Genomic DNA, 22175 nt, shown 5'->3' with positions numbered 1-22175 from the left:
GGTGCATTCAATTTATTTCTGAAAACGTCGATGTATACATACGAAAATGTATTTTCCTTCCATTTTCAAACAATTTAAAATTTAAAACTTTTCATTTTAAAGTAATTTATTTTTTAGATCTCGATTTTCCTTCATTAATTTGAAAGTTCTTGAGTAATTTTTGTTTGTTTTTGAATAAAAGAATCGTAATTGCGGCGATTTAGATTATGGATTTGGATCATTGGGACAAAAAATTTAATCATGAATTGCAAGTAATAAAAATAATATAAAAGGAATACAAAGGTAGATGCGAGAGAAATTCTGAAGCAGAAACATTATTTCAGATGTTCTTTAGACAAATTGATTGTTCAGGCCTTTTTTAGTGATCATACCTTAAAATTCGATTTAATCTTACTTTATTCGATTTTTGTTGTTTTTCTTTCAATCAATTAAGAAACAAATTGTTTAAAATATAACAAATATAGTATTGCTTTGCACTTCACAATTTTCAGTACCCACATACATTAATTATCCTACTAGAAAAAATCGTTTTCTAAAACTATTTAACACAAAATTAGAAATTAATGAATAGAATTCTGCCATTTTCTAGTAACTGAACTTCAAACGATAGTCTCCTAAATTATTAATTAAATTTATAACTTTTTTAATTATATTTTTTATTTTTAAATTTATAAACTTTATAAAAATCATTTTTTTTTTTTGTAAAATATGAATTGTTTTTTTTTAACAGCAAAAAACATTTGATATTAAAAAAAGCATTTTTTCGAATGAAAGTTAAATCATAAGAATTAACAATACAAATAAAAAAAATGTTATTTATCTAAATTAACAATATCCTTTATATTTGAATAAGAAATCATACTTCAGTAAAGAGGTGATATTTAATATATATAGATAAACATGTTTTTAGAAGAAATTTTGACGAATAAGTTTTGAACTATGGGAATGAGTTGAAATGTGTGAAGAACTAGTTTTTTAATGATAAAACTATCTAAAAATGGGAAAATTAATACTGTGTAATACATAAGTATTATTAGGGATTTCATGTAATAATCATTATCACACGTATGATCAGTAACTAATGGAAGACAGCGCATCTAATTGTAAATTTTCAGGTATCGATTTTAAATCTTCACATCACAGATAGAATTTTATATTGCCAGCTATGCAATTTATTCAATACAATTCCCTAAAGATGAAAATTTCAATTATAGTAAATTAATATAGAAACTAACCACTTATTTCAATGGGGAAAAAAAGAAGTGTGGCAGATATAATTATAAATCTAAAATAATGAATTATTATTTTCATAACGTTGCACTGCAAGAATATATATTAATAATGTAACTTTGCATAGAAATTGCAATTCATTCATTGAAATTTGAAAGGTAACAAGATTTGATTGAAGGTATATGGGAATAGGTATGTAAATAAATTTTTAAACAATAGTTCCTATTGAAATTGGCTATGAAGAAATCACTAATCGAATCAATCACTAATAATTATTGTAGAATCGAAAGTAACAACATAGTGCCAAAAAATTTAATATGCGTACTGTTTTTGTCAAGTATTAGCTACGAAATAATAATAAACACCGAAATATTAATAATTTAATACATATAACGTTAATTTAAGGAAGTGAAGAATTTTTGTTAGTAAAAATCTGAAAATTTGCATTAAATTTGAATGTTTTTAATATCCAAGTTAAATATTGCAATTTACTTTCTTTTATATGTATGTAATGTAAATTATATATTACCAGACTGATATTCGTTAAGAAGTTTATTTTTTATCTATATTATTAATATTCAGGAAGTATTTATGTAACAGCAGATATTACGAAAGAAGGAGTTAAAATTTATAATGGAAACTTCATAAACATAATATATATTTAATAATTCATCTTATTTAATTTGGATAATGAAAGCTGTACAGAATTCAGAAGTTCGCATTTATGTTGTTATAAAAATAACACAGCTTTATTGAAGTTTTCTCAAACTGAAATTATTTTTACCTCATGATATAAAATAAACTTGCACTTTTTTATTTCATATACAAGTTTATATCGCAGTTCACAATGCGAAGAGTTTTATGAAATTCTATTTGGTTGCATTTCAATAATTGGTATCTCTTCATATCGCTATAAGATGCCAACTGGCGCATGTCAAAAAGCAAGATAATTGATAAGATTTATGATGCGGTAAATAGAGAAAACCTATTGAAGTTTAAGGAAAAATGAATTCTTCAGTAAAATTTATAACATAAAGTTATCCTCTAATATTGAAAATTCATATTTGTAAGCATTAAGGCCGGATTATTAAACAAGTGAAATACACGATTGCTTAGGAGTTCCGCAAATTTAGGATCCCATTGCTATCAAAATCGTTTTTTCTTGCGAAATTTTAAAATTTAATTGATTTTATGCTCTCATTTAATTATAAAAGTTGCGTAATCATGTTCAAATTGAAATCAAGTATTGCCAAAATTCATTTTACAAAATTATTCTAGTAATATTCGTAATTAATTACGATTTACAAGTTTTATATTCATAATATTAATTACAAAAAATAGGGGTCTTTTTAATTCAAAAAAAATGTCCAGTCCACAAATTAAACATTATTTCAATTGCTTTATTATTTTACTTAAAATTTCTTTTAAATTTTAATTGTTTGTTGTATTAAAGTCAATTACTGAAAAGTGATCAACTACATGTTTTGCGATTTCAGCTTGTTAAAAGTTTCTACTTACTATGTAAATACAATCAATAACTAAAAAAAATTTAGTTTTGATAGTTGAAGTATGGAATAAATGCCTGGAGACCTGCAATGTTTAATGGCCCCTTCCTTAATCCAGCAGTGGAAGTGATTTATCTTCGATTATCATTTATTAGCATTATTTACCTTAGCAGTTATTGATTACTGATTTTGGCTGTTTGACATCAGTTGGCAGTATAAAAAAGTTCCAATCAGTATATCATCCAAATTAAATTTTTAACGTACGATATTTTGCACTTTGAGTGACGGTATGACAAAAGATAAAAACAATATTATCTAGAGGCAATATCAATCTAATATTTTAGAAATGACATAAAATAAATTTTTCAAGAGAATTCAAGCGAATTTCATTCAGTTAGATTTTAATCTAGGATAAATTTAATTTTTATTAAATGTTTTAAGTTAATATTCACTTAACAATCTATCAGAAAATAGGAAATCACCTAGACTTAAGTGTCAAAAATGTTATTAAATGTTAAGTGTCAAATTATTTTGGATATAATTTTAATTTATTACGTAAAATTTCCCCATATTTTTGCAAATTTGTTGGAAGATCTTTTAGAGAAATATATTTTACTAGTAAGAAATATTATTTATTACAAAATAATTTTGTACTCCATACCTGTCATGACGATATTTTTAATGAAATGACTATATGAAGGAATTTTGAATGTAACTTCTTATGCGACCTTATAATTTTTGGATTTTATAAAAGAAGACTGTAGTAAAATTGATGTCTTTAAGAAGTTTTCTGAAGAAAATTTTTTAATCTTAAATTTTATTGATATATTCTTTTATAATGATTATTTAAAAACAAAAACAAAAAAATATAGTTTCATATATTACGAATTTATACTAACAAAAAAATATAAAAAGCATATAAAAATATAAATAAAAATATATGGTTTTTTTTTAACAAAAAAATAAACTAAAGTTTTAAAGAATAGATTTGAAGGGTTCAAAGATACAATATTGGTTTCAAAGATAGAATTATTCGATTGCTATGCATCTGCGCATCAGTTTTTTACAGAACCTAATACTGAGCTATTGAAGTGTAAATCAATTTTCGAGACAACAGCATGAATGCTTAAAACTACTGTTAATCTTTTTGCAATATTTCGATCAATTTATGTTGAATTTAATGCTTAAAATCTGCCGTAAAATTGACAAAGTTAGTTTAAAGAAGCAATGCTTCTTCATAGTTATAAAAATAAAAAAAGATTATTATTATAGCTGAACTAATCAATATTTCTAATCAATATATAGAAACTAAAAAAAAAAAAAAAACGCCAGAGAAGCAATATCTACACAATACCGACATATTTTTGTAATATATAAAATACAAACATCGAAATATATGAAAAATATTACCGAGGTATCCTAAACTCACTCACATTTCTTACCATCAGTTAAACATGAATTACGTAGTAAATTCGTCTCTGAATCCTCACGTTACGTCATTCCCTTTCAAGCTGTCGATTAAAGTTTCAATTTTCATGGAGCGTATAAAATTATAAATGCACTTTATACATCTATGATTTTAGTATTTGAATTATAATCGATTAATTGAGGTGTTATTATAAAAATTTGAAAATAAAATAGCCTTATGAGATATATGGATCCATAAATTCAATTTATAATTTTTTTCGAAAAAGAATATAGGACAATTTTAGTGTTGAGCATTTATTAAATATTAGTGAGCTTAAAATGATTAAATTACTTTCGAGAATTAATAGTTTAAACAAAATCAACACAGTTTCATGCAATATAACAAATACACAGTACATTATTTTAACAAAAGTTGTAATTCATTTTTTAGGCTAATTCATACCCGTGTATTTCCCATAAGATATTTTTAAAATTTTAATATTTTAATTAAAAAATAGAGCGCATTTATAAATATAATTTTCACTTTTAATTATCACATTTTATGAAAAAAAAATTCCCTATCTTTTTGATAAATCTTTTTATATCGATAACAGCGACATATTTTTCTTTTCGTTTTCATGAATTCGTTCAAGCCGTGGAATAAAGCTACCACATTAACTTTATTTAACGTTTGTTAACGTAAATTTATCCTTGCTCTTGTAATATCCATGTTTCTATATTCTAACAGGTGATGGGTGTTTTCCAGATTTTGATGTTATTCATAATCAACCGAAGTTTCGTCTCTGTGAATGTGTGGAAGTGTGGAATATGAAGTTTAGTTTTGCTTCTCTCCATCATCCTTGTAATTTATTATCAGGTGGGCTGCTTCTGTTTTTTGTCTCTTAAAAAGCCGTGGAGACGCGATCATTTTTTGCCTTCCTTTTCTGCTCGACTAACTTCTTGCATGATGTTAATTCGGCGCGCCTCAATTCTCACTTCGGTTCCTATTTTTTTCCAGTAGAAACATTTGCTTGAATTCCAAGATGGCGTCCATCATGTAATTAGGCTTAGCAGAAAAAGTGTTATGCTTGATTATGTGCTTGCTTCACGGCGTGATTACAAATGTATATAGACATTTTAATAAAACCTTTTTCTGCTTTTATTATTTACAGAGGTCTCTGAAACCCAAAGAAGCTGTGATATTTCCACGTGGGTATCTGTACCAAACATCGCCGCAATTCATCGATTACAGACCACCATCTAATCGCCTGCTTCTGAACTACAACTACTTCGGGGGTAAATGAAAATCGAACGTTCATTTTCAGACTGCATGGATGTTCTTTTTGATCTCATGGGAAATCTGAAGCCAAAATGATCCTGAATTTATCTCTGTGTTTTGATTGATGTCATAGTTTATAACAGTTGTCCTGACACCTGAAATAACAAAGAATTTCTTTTTATGCGCCGACGTATTAGATTGTTATTTCCTCAAACTTCAAAAATGATTTCAGCGTAGAAGCTAAAATGTTATTTGTGTGAAGTTTTAATTTTGTACATGGCATTTATTTTAAATTGTCTGAAAATGTTTTGTATTCTTCATTTTTATTTTTGAAGATATTGGTATTTTAAATACCATAAATTTTTTAAACAAAATAGTAGCAAAAATTTTTTATTATGTCATTGTCTTAGAGCAGGAACTCAATAAGTTCTATTACATTTACTTTAAAACTGAAATTTTGGTATTAATAAAGATTTGAAAGCAATTTCCAATATCGTGTGTAAATTGAATAAATTTTGTAAACAATATTTTTTATTACTCTTGTACAATATTTGAAAACAGTGTTGCAAATTGCAGTATTTTGCAAAAACTGTTAAATATTGCTAAAATTTCTCAGATCAATTTTATACATTGGAAAATTTTTTGGATTCTTGCTATAATAATTTAAAAGTTATTTTGATATTAATGGTATCAATACAAAATTCTTGATTGGTAATCGGTGAGATTCCGTTACTAAGAAGTTAATATATTTGCATTAGTAGATTTTGTATAATTTTTTTGTCAAATTTTTCATTTGACAAATTTGAAATAAATGATTTGATAACATTTTATTCATTAATTAATTTATCTAAGACATATTAAAATTTTAAAATCATTATTTTTATTTTATAGAATTTATTCTGCCTTATCTTTTATTCGTTTTTTTTTTATGAATAGATCGAAAAAGTAAAAAATTTCATGTGCCGTTTTCTAATCGATGTTGTTTATTCGTGCACTGGTATTTTGTCTTGTTTTTTATATGCATGCATTTTATTTTTTTACTTTGCGTTTTGTGAAAGTGTTTTTTAATATATATTTTAATAAATTATAGCAGAATTGTATAAAAATTGAAAGAAAGTATTTAAACACTTCAAAGTACAAATTTCTAAATGAATTTTCTACCAGATTGTTAGTATCTCGATATATCACATTTTGATAAGTCTTCTATCCCCTGCCATACAGGATGTAAATTAATTTGAAATTTTTTATTAATATTTTCAAATATATAGTATTTTTATTTGCATTTCTTTATTATCTTTATTTTGGGAATTTAATATTGCAATTTTTTTTATAAATGTAATCTGATTAAAAAAGTTCATTTTATTGGAATGAAAAATAACCAAAAAGAAATCTTTCGTTTTAGCTGTAAATATTATTAAGCTATTTTTTTAAAGTTTTTATTTACTCTTAGCATAATTTTTATGTTAAAACTTATATCTGCTGAGATCAGAGGCTGCAAAACGTATTCAAAGTGCCAATGTTTTGTTTTAAATAAAACTTTAAAGTCAGATTTAAAAATCTGACTATCACGCAGTTCTATTTTTTTTATTACATTGAGAAAAGAAGCAGTGATCGTTAATGCAGAGGTATCTTACAAAGTAACCATTAGGTTTTGAAATGAAATAGTTTTAGTAATATAAATTACTGTAATGCTAACCAAAAGGGGTTGAGGAACTGATCCTAAATTTTTATTTGAATTTCATTTTTTTTCGCGTGAGCTATTAAAATGAAAGTAAACTCATTCTCGCTTTAAAAAGTAAGAGGAAAGAAGTTTATTTCGTCAAGAGATATTGGACTGGTCAATATGCGCCGATGATGTGATCCTTTTACAGAGATTTTTTTTTAAGGTCACCTTATCTTATCGTTTGCGATTTGTTTCTTTGGAGTGGTATTGAAATACTTTATATAATTTACTATTTCAATCTATGGCGAATGAACTGCTTGATCAATCTTTTTATGGACATAGAAAATAATGTGCTTCTATGGCCTAGGGGAAAAGAAAAAGATTACTCTATAAATGCGTTTATATAAATTTATAAGAATGTATATAGAACATTTATAATTATTAGAATAAATTTATTCGTTTTTAATTTTTATGAAATGGTGTTTATTTTTATTGTTGTATTATTTTGAGAAATCCTGTGAATTAAAACCCAGTGATTAATTTGAAATTACCTTGTATTGTATAAAATTAAGAGATTTTGTTTTAATTTTTGTTTTCAGCTTTTATTATAAAATATTGGCAGTTTTTATATTTTTATTCAATAATTAATAAATGATTGCTAAATTGAAAGAAGGCAATTGTTACCCTCAAAAGCTAAACAAATAGCAGCTATCTTGGAATATTGGACTCCTTTGATGTTCTAGTATTTTAGAATCTAATGCACCTGTACTATGTTGTAGTCAGCAGCTCGATGTTAGTTTTAAACGTGGTTGTTAATTTCGTTTGTTTTTATCATATTTATTTTCATTTTTTGTTGAAAGCTTTGTGTGAATAAATAAATTTCTGATTGCATTTCTCACTTCTTATGCTTCATTATTTATTTTTTACACAAGCAGTTTGACTGGAAATTATAAAAAGAATATTTCACCCGAATATAGTGCAAATTATATTGCAACACATGAATATGTGGCGAAATAGGCTCGGTTCAGCAATATATAACAGAATGTGTCAAACTTAAAGAAAGCAGAGGAAAATTCATTATGAACAGTAATTTTATCACAGTATTACAATACTCTGGAACTTAAAAATATTAAAAGAAATGATGGAAAAGATTTCTAGCCTGTTACCAACAGTTTGAAGATTCTTTGAACTTCTATTGGTCGTTGTCCTCTCATGCAAAAGTTGGATAATTCATGGGCATAACATCCAGACACAATAAGCCATCTTTATATGGCTTGGTTCTGTGGTAACTTCGTGTAATTAAAAAAAGAAAGTAGTTTGGGTAGAAAAAAAATCTGAATTTATGAAGAAATTTTGGATTATTAAAGATACAGGCAGGCTTAATAATCTTAGTTTAAAAATTACAATTACCCATATTTTTACAAGATATAATGCGCGTATATCACAATCGAATGTTAAACGATTAAAAAAACAACTTTTGGAAAGCGGAAGAACCAAGACTCAACAATGCTACACAAAACCATCTTAACAAATATGAACTCCCTGGTTTAGAATAATTCTGTGCCCTTTCAAAACCATAACAGGAGTTTGAGTACCTGAGGACAACGAAAATACTTAACACGCCTGGGTAGTGAAACACATAAACTTTTTCACTTCCGTTTTCTGTGATTTAACAAGAATAAATGTTGTACAAGGCATGGCATTATGTTTCCACTCTTTCATAATAATTCAGTTTTAAAAAAATGTTTGAAAATTGATATTTTGCCACCAAAGCTCTCCTTAACATTCGTGCTCGTAGCATTTATACTTCCGTCCCAATAGCTATGGTATTTTACTTGAAATAATTGAAGAATACAAAATGAATAATTAATAAACTTTAGTATATAAAGAGTACTTGTTCTTTGATTAGCTCCTTTTAATTTTGCCAATCGGTACTTTTCTAAAAATAGGATTTTCTAAGTCAGCGGACATTTCTGATCGTATCATAAGTAAAAAATCATAGTTGCTTGTATATAAAAAGCTCTACCTCTTATTTTCAATAACAGTGCTGAGTTCATCGAAATTTTGCATGCTTATTATGTTAAGACAAGAGGAAAAACATAATCAACTTTTCAAAATACAAAAATTAGATTTTCAATCAGAAATTAACCAAAAATTTTCCCTATTCTTAACATCTAGAACTATTTTACCTATTAAAAAATATCCTTAAGTATATCATTTTATAATGCTCTTACTGAGACTAAAACATGATTAAAAAAAGTCAATTGTTCGAACTCAAACAATTGCAACCTTTCTTATACTTAACATTTGTGAATAATACTAATTCAACTTGTGTAAAAAATTAACTATAGTCGGTTTTTAAAAATCGTTTGGTTTAATTGATGTTCGAATTTTAATTAAAAACATTTCAGACTGAAAAAGGTTTTTTGTATATTATAAAATTTTATAGAAAGATAGTTTTTACGTTAAAAGCCTTATAGAAGAAAGGATTTTAATTCCGCGCAAGGCCGGGTATATCAATTTGTACATGATAAATTTTCACAGTTGCATTATAAAATAAATGTTTTTCTGTCTTATTATAAACATCTATTTAATAAAGAAATGCAGTAAAATACTTAATATTTAAATTAATATAATAAAACATAAACATTTTGATATAACAATTTTACTTACTTAAATTCATAATAAATATTCTTTTTGCTCAGAATTAAAATAAAATCAGCACAGTAAATTTAGGCTCTCCAAGGCTACCGATCCATTAATTCATTCAAAATAAAATTGGACCGATGATAGAACTGTTTTTCTCAAAATAATCTATATGAGATAGAAAGTTTTCTTGCGGCATATTTCATCCTCTATAATTTGAAGTAAACCTTGCTCACATTGATTGAGAGTTGTGGTGATCCAGCTGTAAGGTCTCGATTGTGGGATCAGAAGATATCAGATTCATGATGTGTTAGTTAGCTAATTCCGTCGGGGCCAAACGTCCTCTCGCCGGTGTAGTGGAGAAATTTGAAGAAGAATGTACCGTTTCAGGTGTTGTCCTCATTTTATGACTGCGATTGAAAATTAAGATTCTAAAAGAGTCCAATGTGGCTTATCAGACGTTGACACAGCTCAATTCAAACTCCCGGGGGCACCTCGAAATGAGGATGAGATGCTTCCGGTATGGTGGTTGGATTTCTCCACCCTGGTGGGTACATAAATAGGTGGGGGATCTGGCTCCTCCCATCGATGACGGGGGTTACTTCCTTCGAGAAGGGTTGCACCGTGGCCGGTGGTGGCTCTTAGGACTCAACCACAGTTCCACCAATGTTGCTGTTGCGGCGGTCCGGTCATTCAGTATTACTTATCAGTGTGTCTTCGGGTGGGTCGGAGAGTCAGTGATATGACTTACAGCTAAATTCACTAAATTCCCATGATAACTTAAAATTTGTATTGTTGAATGGAGTTGGCAAATGCGTGAGATCAGCTAACTTTAAACTAGGACAATTTAATTTTAAACTAGGGCATTTCTACTCTCACACTTAAATTAATGGATAATGGAAACCATGCATTATCATTGAATTAATTTAGAAACAGTGACAGTAATAACTTTTTATAACAATTCAACGGATTTAATTACAAAATGTGTAATTTTTTGCTGTACACGGATTTATTCAGTACGTTTTTTGCGGGCTCATTTATTCGGCTTTTTCCGCTAGTGTTCTTACATCTATCTGTTTGCATTGTACAGACGGACAGTTCTGTGTTGACATTCGCTGAAAAAAGATAACATAAAAATGAGTAAGAATCGAGATGAAATATGTCTTATGTTATCGATTAAAAGAATATCTAATATGCAAATGAATGATATTTCAAAATGAGGCTGATTTTGATTTAAAGAATATTTGAAATGCATTAGAAACGTACATCAAGGTAACGTCAGATTTGTATAAAAAGTTGTTTAAAGTTAACAAGTTATTTCATTTTTTTTTCTTTTTGCAAAATGTCGTTTCTCTCTCCTCCCCCTATTGTTTTGTATGATGGAAAGAAGAAGTAAGTACTATAATCACCAAAAATTCGTAATTAAAAAAAAAAACATTTCTATTTTTACGTTTCAAATAGGCCGGAAAAAGTCATATTTTTGAAATTATGTCTGCCTCATCGTGAACACGTTAATTAAAAAAACCCTTTGAGCTAGATGGTTGAAATTTGGTATATGGATTTAAACCAAATTTACAGATTTCTATCAAATTTTGAACAAAATCCATTCAGAGGAAGTCTCTCCTTCTGGAAGAAAGGAACCCCTCTCCTGCTGGATTCTGCCTGGCCGCTTCGTGTGCTGTGGACGATTACTACTTGTGGGCTACTGTGTGCTGTCCTATGTTCGTCTCGGCTGTAAATATTTGTCGTCTTTGTGTATTTGTGTTCTTCGTGTAAATAAACGTTGTCGTCGTTTTCTACTGTGGCCTTCTGATTGTGTTTCCACACTATATCACTACCACTATCAGAAGATCCGTAACATTATGTTTCAACGCCTGCAGATTCGAATTCCAATCCATCGAATTGATATTATTGATTTCGATGGCGTTTAAAATATATTCTATTGAAAAAACATGATTTATATTTAGAATTTAATTTGTGATTACTTTTTCATTTATTAAAGATGAAATAATTTTACGAAAGAAAAAAAAATGGTTTATTACGATTAAATATGAAATTATGTTATCTATTAACTTGCCGTACAGCCAGAAAAATATGTATAAATATATAATTTTGAAATGAAAAAGTTGAGAAAGTATTTGACAATATATTTGTATCATCCCGATCAATCAAAACATATTGGAAAAAAAATGATAATCATGGTTTTTCGAAATTTTTCACTTTCTTCTCACTTTTCCTATTTGAAAAGTTGTTATAAAAATAGATTGAAAATCAGTGTAAAGTAATATCCCTAAATCTTTTCCATATATTCCCCTATCAAAATATTATTCCCTATACCTTTATATAAACGCTATGAACCTTCGGAAAGGCTGTCTACGTCCCGCATATCAGTATTTTTATTACCCTCCGAATCAGAGGCTGAAGTGTTGTGGAAGGGTGACAGCACAGAGTACTTCCCCCCCCCCGTCGCTTAGAATGACAGGAATGCATTTTAGACTCATTCTTTCCGATCTACTGAAATCAAAATTTGATGGAGAATCGCAATTTTAGATACAAAATCAGATAAGGAATTCCTTCATCTAAACCATTGTGTTTTTGAGTCATCATGTTTACATGGATGAAAGAGTGCAGATAGACGGTAATCCTTTCGACAGTTTTGGTTCAATATTTTTTATATAAACTATGATGCTTTATAAAGATGCGCATACTTCAGATAATAAAATTGTTTATCAAATTTTAGTCGTCCAGTTTTTTTTTAAATTATTATGTTTACTTATACTCGGACTGACAGACAGATAATCTTATAGTGAATGGATCTCGACCAGCATTTTGCAGAATTCTTTAAATTTGGTACTAAACTCATACTCATTCATCATATCATATTCATTCATAAGTCATACTCATTCATAAGTCACATTCATTTATCATTTCATATTCGTTCATAAGTCATACTCATTCATAATCACACTTATTCATCATATCATACTTGTTCATAGTCATACGCATTCATAAGTCACATTCATTCATCATATCATACTCGTTCATAGTCATACACATTCATAATACACATTCATTCATCATATCGTACTCATTCATAAGTCACATTCATTCATCATATCATACTCATTCATAAGTCACATTCATTCCTCATATTATACTCGTTCATAGTCATACTCATTCATAAGTCACATTCATTCATCATATCATACTCGTTCATAAGTCATACTCATTCATAAGTCACATTCATTCATCATATCATAATCGTTCATAAGTCATACTCATTCATAAGATAATACTCATTTATAAGTCATATGCATAAGTAACGAATATCAAATGCTTGATTTATAAAATTAATATTTCCCAGATTTAAATCCAAAATTTTTATTATTATTGAAATAATTCTGTAAAAAAGGTTAAATCGTAATGTATCATACTATTAAAACTGCTATAAAGGATAAAAAATAATGATGGTGTTAAAGAAATAAAGGGAAAAAAATGTTTCCAAATTCAACTTAATTCTGAATTTTCAACTATCTTTATTTTCTCTATAAGATTAGAAAAAAAAAAATTCTTATTTCTCGCCCTAATGCTTCAAAAATCTACTTTTTATTTATTCATTTTATGACGGACATCGAATAGTAGTTTATATCTGTATGCATTTACAGATCTATTAAAGCAAGCCATATTTTTGTGCTGCTCATTCTTCGACTCTAAAGCTTTCAGGACTTTTGCGCATGCATCAAGATGCGTTTATTTAGTCAAAACAGAAGTGAGAATAAAGATGAGATAAGGGGATGTTTACGTTTAATAATGAGAGAACTCGGATTATTCACTGACTTAGGAGATGCAAAATCGGCGGATAAATCGTATATTGTTGGAAAAAAGGTACTGATTCCCAATAAAATATTTTAGAGCAATTTTTATTTACTTTAAGAGGCCTAAACATTAAATTGGGGGGATAATTTTTTTAAGTTATAAATCTTTTTTATTTGTTATTGAATTTTTTGATAACATTTTGAGACTAACAATAGTAGATAATCTAGGTCACCTTTAATAATATTATATAAAATATTCTTCTTGCCACTCCTGAACGTTTTTTTCTCTCTGGAGATAGCCATATAAGCAATCACTACTTAATTTTGAATTAAAATAAAATCGTATAGTCAGAAACGGCACGACACTCACATACACGTGAAAAAAAATTGGACTAAAAAGTATCTAATAAAGCAGATATCAAATTCATAGAATGACAAAGAATTCCTGAAATATGCTCATAAATACCGCGCCGTGCTACTTGGCGCTGCAGAATCGTCGAAAAGTGGTAGTCTCTGGATACAGAAACGAACCGTAAGCAAATAAGGCAAAACAACGAGAAGAGTTAAATTTGATTAATTCGCAGCTGCCACAAAAACTTAATTTATGAAAATATTTGAATTAAAGAAAATTTTGACTAAGATGCAGCAAGAGAAATAGATAAATTTAAAACTGAAATAGACAAAGAGAGATTCATTCATTGTATCTAAGTTTTAATAAATAGTACATAGGATGTAATGAATAAATAAATAATGCAGTTTCAAAGAATAATGAAATATTTTTGAATAGAATTTGCTCTTGCAGAGAATTGCTCGATATTCTTGAGCTTTTTCTTCAAACGACTAAACAAACATTTATATATTTTATGCTATAAACATAAAAATCTCTTCTGCATCGAGAATAACATTCAGATTTTTTTTATTTTTATGGTTGAGGTCCGAGGCAAGAATGTAGGGAAATTATCTCTTTTGAGCAGAAGATGGCAGTCCTTGCGAGAGGCAACTAAGCGATGTGCTTCCCTTCCCTCTTTTACTTTTTTGTACTTTCTGAAAGCTGCTGGCTCTATAAAAAGTACCACATAGGTTAACAATTAAAAAGCGAAATTAAAAATATGAAAAGAATCTTAAACCGATACCTTCTTTTGTTTTGAATAAGTTTGAATACATTTTTTGTATCCCTAGAGCGTGAGGCACCTTACGCTCGTTGTCCTATTGGAAGAAATTTATTTAATTAACTAAAGGCCTGCCATAGATACATTAATCCTGTGACTTTAGCATTGCATGAATTGATTGCACTTCTCATTAAAATAATATATATATATATATATATATATATATATATATATATATATATATATATATATATATATATATATAACCCTTCTAAGATTGTATAACCCCTGATCTTTATCCATTGCAAACTTTATTAAAATTATTGGGGAAAACTCCTTCTAAAAACACGGTTCTATCCGTTTATTAAATAGAAGCAAATTTAAAATTATTTTTTTTTTTATCAAATCAGTAGGAATGCCTTTCTCGTGATTTTTTCATATACTTAAACAAAATAAGATCTTCTTTCCGAATATCCTTATAAAAGTCTGTATTCCTTGAACATGTCATGGTTGCAGGGGGGGGGGAGCACTCTAAAAATCACGGCAAGTTCACAAGAGTGATTCTCACATTTCCAATCAGATTTCGCATATACAACCCTATATAAAGGATTGTATATTTTATGGTATTGTTACAGGAAATCTTTCGGTGGTGTTCACTGAATTTAGAACAGCAAGCTGGATAATGAGAAATAATACGAGCAACCTGAAATGAAAAAGAAAAACACGAAGCACAATCGAGGCGTATAATGTCGAGTAGCGCAGTATATAGAAAACAAAATTGAAAAAAAACTCACAATATAGCAAACAGTAAACAGCAAATTACTAATTCTAAAACAGTATTACCGTTCATAGAACACTTCGTGATCAACATTCAAGCACACCATGTAGCATCATCTGCAAGAGAAAATTAGTGAATCATTGCAGTTTTTCAAATTTTCTTATTGGTGATGATGCCACATGGAATTTTCTAAAAGAATCTTGATCTTATTTATTAATAGAGATACAGTCTTAATTCTTGAATTTTCCAGAACCTTCATTTTCGTCTCCAATTTCATCGCCAAAAGCGGGAAACTAAATATTTTCTGAACTAAAATACTGATAAGTTTTAATGTAGGCTCATTTGAAAGGTGATGGAAGGTAAAATGTTTTGTTAATTTGACATGTTGCAGATGGAACAGTATTTGTTGTATTCAGCGTTAAAGAGTTTGGTGACAATTGGATTTCGCCAAAGTTTCGGTTGGCGAAATCGAATCTAATTGGCTTCATAATCACTTTATCCCATATAAGTTGCAAATGGCAAGAAATGGGATAGAATTGCAATAGCGTTTTATGATACACATGTGCTGTCTTCTATCACCGTCTTTTATTTGGTATATTAAGTCAAACTCACTTTAGATTCGTAGCAGTATATTAAAGAAATTGAGTATGAAATTTGAACTTTCTGTCACTGATTGGTTCCAAATTTGTGGGTTTAAATTTTATTACAGTTTGTGTCAAGAAATGGCATATTAAATCTCATATACGTAAGTCTTTGCGTTTTTAAATTATCGGTTTTCACTTATACATAGATAAACAGGCAGGCAGTTGATTACTTACTTGACGAATATGATCCAAGATTTAATGCACATTTGCATTTGTGATGATGAAATTATGCATCAAATTTCTTCTATTTAGCTTTTAGTATTTTTGAGTTCATATGTACATTGATAGACAAACTTTCCTACTGAGAATTTTGTCTAAATTTTGATAGCAATCTATAAATTTTGTTCACAGATCACATACTAAATTGCATCTATCGAGATCAGTGATTATTTGAATTATCTGGTTCATAGACAGATATAATTAAAAAAGTGTCTTTCAGATCCAGGGAAGTCTGAAATATGACAATTCAACAACATTTTTAACTCAATTTTTATTTTTGACAATTATAACGCTTTCTCTTTATGTATTTCGTATATAAGAAAGTGAAATGTGGAAATCAGAACAAATATATACAGATATGAGGAACAGATCGATAGTAAAGATTGGAATGAACAAATTGAATTTCAATCATTTCTTACATATAATTTAAATTTTTGAGAATGTTTAGGAGTCTTTTTTATTTTAAATTTTTACTAAATCTTAATTTTCTCATCTATTATTCTTAGTGATTCACGTTTGTAAGTTTTTGCTTTGATTGCAGATTTATTTATTAAAAATGTTATTATTTTTTTATATATTAAATTGTGTTCTGTGTATTTTATTTTTTTTACTGTCTTTGAGGATTTATAATTATATATTTCATTCGACTCATAATAAATCATTACCAGTATCTAAAAAACTATGATGACTTTTTTTTTCACAAATTTACTGCTGTTGATTTTTAATAATTAAAAAGTGAAACTTCCTTAACGTTAAAGCAAAATTTGATTTAAATAAAATTGAAAAATAAAGTAAAATTGATTGAAAGTAAAATTCATGTATTGATGTAGCAAAATTCATTCGTTATGTATATGTAATTTTAAAATAACTATCACTTTATCTTGAGAAGCGTCCAATGTAGAAAATTTATGAAATTTGTTGATATTGGGTTTCAGAAAACGTTTGTTTCATGGAAACAGTAAATACAGCAACGGGCGGAAAATTCGATCTTGGCAGTTTGATGAAGTTCTAAATATCTCTGAATCTTGAGAAACCGTTTATGGAAATATGTGAACATTGGCTTACAAATAGAATGAGTGATAAACTAAATTCGGTTTATGATTTTCTTACACCTAAATTTTAGATTTTGATTTTGAAATTTTTCAGAAAATAATAAAACGGTATGATATTGGAAATTGCTTTACCATACAAGAACAATATCGTAAAGAAATGGAATAATCTCGATAGATAAAATTAAATGCACAGTTTTATCATAAGATTCTTTTATTCTCCATCGAGTTTAGAGCTGTGTTTGTCAAAAAGTTGAGTTCGTTGATCTATCTACGCTTGTACATGTCAATGCCATAGAGGAGTCTTCTTCTTCTTTCTAATCCCCTGATCGGAATCAGATCAGGTCCATGAGACCATTCGCCTTCAAACCATCAAGGACATTATTGGGGCTATGAAGCAGGTTCTCCCGGGAAAAGCCAATACAGCGAAGCAAATGCTCAGCAGTGGCCTCGCTTGAATTGCACTTTGTGGAGTTGGGGAAGATCTTGTTCCCACCGGAGAACCGAAGAGTCTTGAGGTGGCCAGATTTAAATCTAGACAGAGCCGTCTGGTCTTGTCTAGCACCGCCAAAGCTCAGAGCACCACCAGGGCCAGAGCCAAGGTACCAAGGATGGGAAGGTGGTAGTTTCCAAGATGAGTTGACAAGAGCCTTACTTCTGGAATGCATTTCCTGGAAAGTTAAGGGCTCAGCAGAATTCAGAGTCAGGGATGAACCCTTCTTAGCCAGACTATCGGCAATGTCATTATATTTAAGGTTTACATGAGATGGTATCCATTGAAAATGTATAGCGGAGGACTTGGACATCAATTTTAATTTTTCAAAAACACGGATGCCTCTCTGGTCTACAATATTCCTCCAGTTTTCTAAGTACTGTATGACGCTACGACTATCAACTAGAAGCCAAATCTCACCGATTAATTGGTGATCTAAAGAAAAGCCCAGAGCCATGTCAATGGCTATCAATTCTGAGCCAAAGACGGAACTAAAGTCAGGGTTGCGCTGACTAAGGAAAGTCTCTTCATTGCCGGATTTAATTACAACCCCGCTACCAGTGTGACCATTTTCATCTTTACTACCGTCAGTATAAACCAGTACAGCTTCAGATGGGATATTATTGATTACTTCAAGAGCAGCTTGTCTTAGAAATTCAGGATGTTGAGAAGATTTATTAGTGTAAGTCAATAGTTCTGTATGGAAGTACACACCAGATAATTTGTCAAGAGGGGAAGCAATAGGCTTTAGAGAGTTAGAAGAAATAATGGGTTGCAAAACATCTAACTTTTCAGCATGCCATAGAGTAACAAATGCAACTACCAAGAGGGATTAATTTAAATGAAGTATCTTTTCATCAGAATTGTAGATTTATATCAAATCTTACACCAAATCCACCAGTTTGTCATTGATAAATTGCGCAAAAAGGATGATTTAAAAACAAGATGCAATGAGCTAAGCGAATGTGATTTGGTTTATAACTTCGATATAAAAAACTTACATCGGTATTACATTTTGAGCCAGATTTTTCAAAGAATAAAAATCCTTGAATCATCTTCACTTTATAAAATTAAATAATTATTCAATTTTATAAAGGTAAATTTAAAATTATTATAATTTGTCGGTCTATGAAATGGCCACTAGGAGAGCACTCTTAATAACTAAACTGAAAGCAAGATTATTTCTTTGTTAGGAAATAAAGTTTGAATTAATATTGACGAATCATTACTTTTCAGACCTTTCTGAGTTCGAAAATTGACACATTTTCACATTTTTGACTTTATGTCTGTCTGTCTGAAAACACGATAATTCAAAAACGTTTTAAGACAGATAAATGGAACTTGGTTTACGGATGTGCGACTAAATTTGTAGATTTCTGTCAAAGTTTGAACTGATTTTTATTATGATGATTTAACAAATATTTATGATGATACTCATTGAGAAACAAAAAACAATGCCAGAAGAAATGGAAAAAATATTCTGTTTTTAATTTTAAATTAAGCATAGCAGTGATAAAAAACTGTTCTGCTTTCAAGAATTTCGTCAAAGGATTATCTCACATATTAATTCTAGCTCATTAATAAAAGATTTGTATTTAAAGCGTTTCCATTTTTAGGGTTAATTATTAAAAACCGCGTTACTTTTAGATACTGATGTTTTAATAAAATCGAGGGGAAAAAAATCCCGCCCGTTACCGTTATACTAAGTTAAAAAAAGTGAACCAGGCAATTATTTTGGATGCATTTAGAAATTAATGACACGTAATAGTTTTCAAACTAACAATAACATACTAGTTTTGATTTGAAATTCATAAAATAAAATATCAATATGAGACATGCGTGAGGGTATTTATATGCATTCTGCTTTTTTTTATATATTTCCATAATACAAAGGTTTTTTTTTGTTGTTAAACTTTGATGAAAAATAAAAATAAAAAATATTGATGATGGATTTTCTAGTGTCTTTTCCGTTGGTAGATTAAACTGTAAATTTTGTTTAAACATCGCTACAAGAATCCATTCATCCAACTTTTTGCACTATTAAGTTAGCTCTTTCAAGTATATACAAATTGATAGATCACAAGACAGTCATCTGACGGATTTTGTGAACGAATTCTACTTTTTGACTTTGTCTAAAACATTTGACGAATTTTGTCCAAAATTTAACATGAATGGATAGTTCTAATTTAATATGATAATAAATCTACGAGCAAAGTTCCATACATTTGAATTGTTGCGTTTGCTTTTATAATAGTTATCGTTTTTAAGTGTGCAAATCGATCTTTTTCCACAAGAAAAATTTCGCTAAAATTTAATACAGATCTCCAGGTTTAGGATCAAGTATCTGATATAAAAATTAGATCGATTCCATTTTGAGTTATCATGCTTAATTAATAAAGAAAAAGAAATACAGTTTAAGCCCAAAAAGATTTTCTCAAACTCAGGGGCTGCTCTACGTTGTTACCAAAATCACCAAACTTTCTTCTTTTATACAGCATATAATAGAAATTTAAGAAAAAATGTTATACCAAAAGGCTGCAAAAGTTGTTTGAAATTTCAGCAATTCATTCCCTTTTGTTGGAACTAAATTAAACTGCAGCTGAGAGCAAAACGTTGTGTATTGTGTCAAATTTCTTCTTGTGTACAGCCGATCACCCCACCACTACTAAACGAAGCCAACTGCTTTATTTTTCAAAACCCGTCCATAACACCAACTGATTCACCGAACTGATATCCTTTCTCAGGTGATTGGTATCCAGTCACAAAGTGGTCAATCTCTGATCTTCCTCCTCATCTTTCCGAACACCTATCCTCCTATTAAACGAGGAACAGGTCACCACTTTAAAAAACTCTCTTCAAAATCCTCAGTATTCCTCCAAATTCTCTTTTTCCATAACAAAAGAAAGACTATAAAGCTTTCAAATAGTTGGTGAAAAAACTGTCAGTTTTTAACGTCATGTCTTTCAGAGTTTTGAGATCTTTTTGGCGCCATCAATACTTTAAAGTCATTGTTTTCAAATTTAGATTATTTTTTAATTCCAAGATTACTATGCATTCCTTTAAATAATAATAATAATAAACTGTTCTGATTTCTCCGCAGATGTATTTATCTTCCGGAGAGATTCCTGATTTAATTTGAATTATCAGTGGATGATATCTTCTTATTTTTGTTTCTGGGTTACTAAAAAAGTCATAAATTTTTCTTCCTTTTTTAGACATATACTACTTGTCAACCCATTTTAGCTTTGTTTCTCCCCTTAGTTTCCATTTTAAGACACCATTTGATTTGGAGACAATTATATCAACTCTCTTTCTGTGCCGCCAACGTATCGCGCCAAACTGGCGGCTTATCCTCTGTCACTTAATGAGTCATCGAATTTTCCTAGTTCGATTTAAGTTTGAATAAAGAATAGAGAGACTTATAATGAAAAGAAATCTGTCCATTACTCTATTTTGAGCAGTTTTGAAAGATAGAAAATTCTGGAAACTTCTCTTTCACTTGTAGATATTCGATTTCAGTAAAGCATGGAAACAGAAAGTAGTGGAATCGACAAAAAAGTTTCCTCTCTAGAATTTGATGAATACATACCTTTCAGACCACTCTGAACGCAACTTTGGGAAATACATTAGGATCAGCATTCAACAAATTTCCATTTAACAGAATCTTCTATTCAACGAAAGTTTCTACTAAATATTTAATTTAAAGGATGCTATTTTCGGTCCATTTTACGGAAGATACTTACAATATAACGAAGTTTTCTGTCTAAATTTTCGGTGGAATTTTTTTGCAACGTTTAGCGATTACTTATTTGTTGAATTTTCAGAAAACGTTAGTCAAATAGGTTGCTAGGAAAAATTGTTGATGAAGGGAAGACATGACTAATTTTTTTTCACGTTTATTAAGACATTGTGATCGATGAATATCCTATGAAACATAAAACGCTACTAAGTATTATGAAATGTAATGGACAACAGTACATTTAGTGATGAAAATGATAGTAAAAATATTATTAAATACTGTTATAGAAAGTAATATTGATAACTATTTACTTTAATTAATACTATACGAACAGGATGGAATTTCAAGAAAATCTTACAGATGATGCATTTCAATCTTAACAAAAGTGAGACATTTTTTTACAAAATTTTTATTTTTATAATAAATTATACAAAAAAAGATTGTAAACGGTTTACGACTGAGGATGTGTTTCAAAGTCAATAAAGTGGCTAGGTAAATATCAAGGCCTTCAATCTTAATTTTTTTCTTAATTTTTATGCCCTAATTTACAAACTTCTATTCAACGATTTTTTTTATAAAGAATGTTTTTTTTAATACTA

General features: G+C 28.9%; 2 protein-coding genes across 6 annotated transcripts in view; one reads left to right on the top strand and one right to left on the bottom strand.

The window, feature by feature from the left end:
* The window catches only part of LOC129965638 (carboxypeptidase D-like), a 68886-nt gene extending 60904 nt beyond the window's left edge, over positions 1-7982 (top strand). For 3 of the 5 annotated variants that reach the window (XM_056079708.1, XM_056079710.1, XM_056079707.1), the window contains exon 10: positions 5315-7982. In XM_056079708.1, the coding sequence (XP_055935683.1) occupies positions 5315-5446 (132 nt within the window). In that variant the 3' untranslated portion in view covers positions 5447-7982. Of the gene's footprint in view, positions 1-4890; positions 5020-5314 lie in introns of all 5 variants that reach the window. The other 2 variants (XM_056079712.1, XM_056079711.1) reach the window with 2 other exon arrangements.
* A 9697-nt stretch (positions 7983-17679) lies between these two features.
* On the bottom strand, positions 17680-18892 carry LOC129966214 (uncharacterized). Its single transcript, XM_056080628.1, has 2 exons — positions 18839-18892; positions 17680-18582 (listed from the first exon to the last, which is right to left on the bottom strand). Exons 1-2 carry the CDS (start codon positions 18890-18892, stop codon positions 17680-17682), a joined length of 957 nt encoding a protein of 318 aa, XP_055936603.1.
* Between the last annotated feature and the right edge of the window lie 3283 nt (positions 18893-22175).

The sequence above is a fragment of the Argiope bruennichi genome, chromosome 4 (genome assembly GCF_947563725.1).
Source record: "Argiope bruennichi chromosome 4, qqArgBrue1.1, whole genome shotgun sequence".
NCBI classification, from domain to species: Eukaryota; Metazoa; Arthropoda; class Arachnida; order Araneae; family Araneidae; genus Argiope; species Argiope bruennichi.
The sequence above is the reverse complement of the archived record's forward strand: the minus strand, read 5'-3'. Positions and strand labels throughout refer to the sequence as shown.

What these genes read in the sequence shown, in the direction of transcription:
- LOC129966214 (XM_056080628.1), bottom strand. Translation starts at nt 18,892, where the DNA reads ATGATTCAAGGATTTTTATTCTTTGAAAAATCTGGCTCAAAATGTAAT. An exon ending in GCTCAAAATGTAATACCGAT is followed by an intron (nt 18,583 to 18,838) that starts GTAAGTTTTTTA and finishes AACTCTCTAAAG; the next exon opens with CCTATTGCTTCCCCTCTTGA.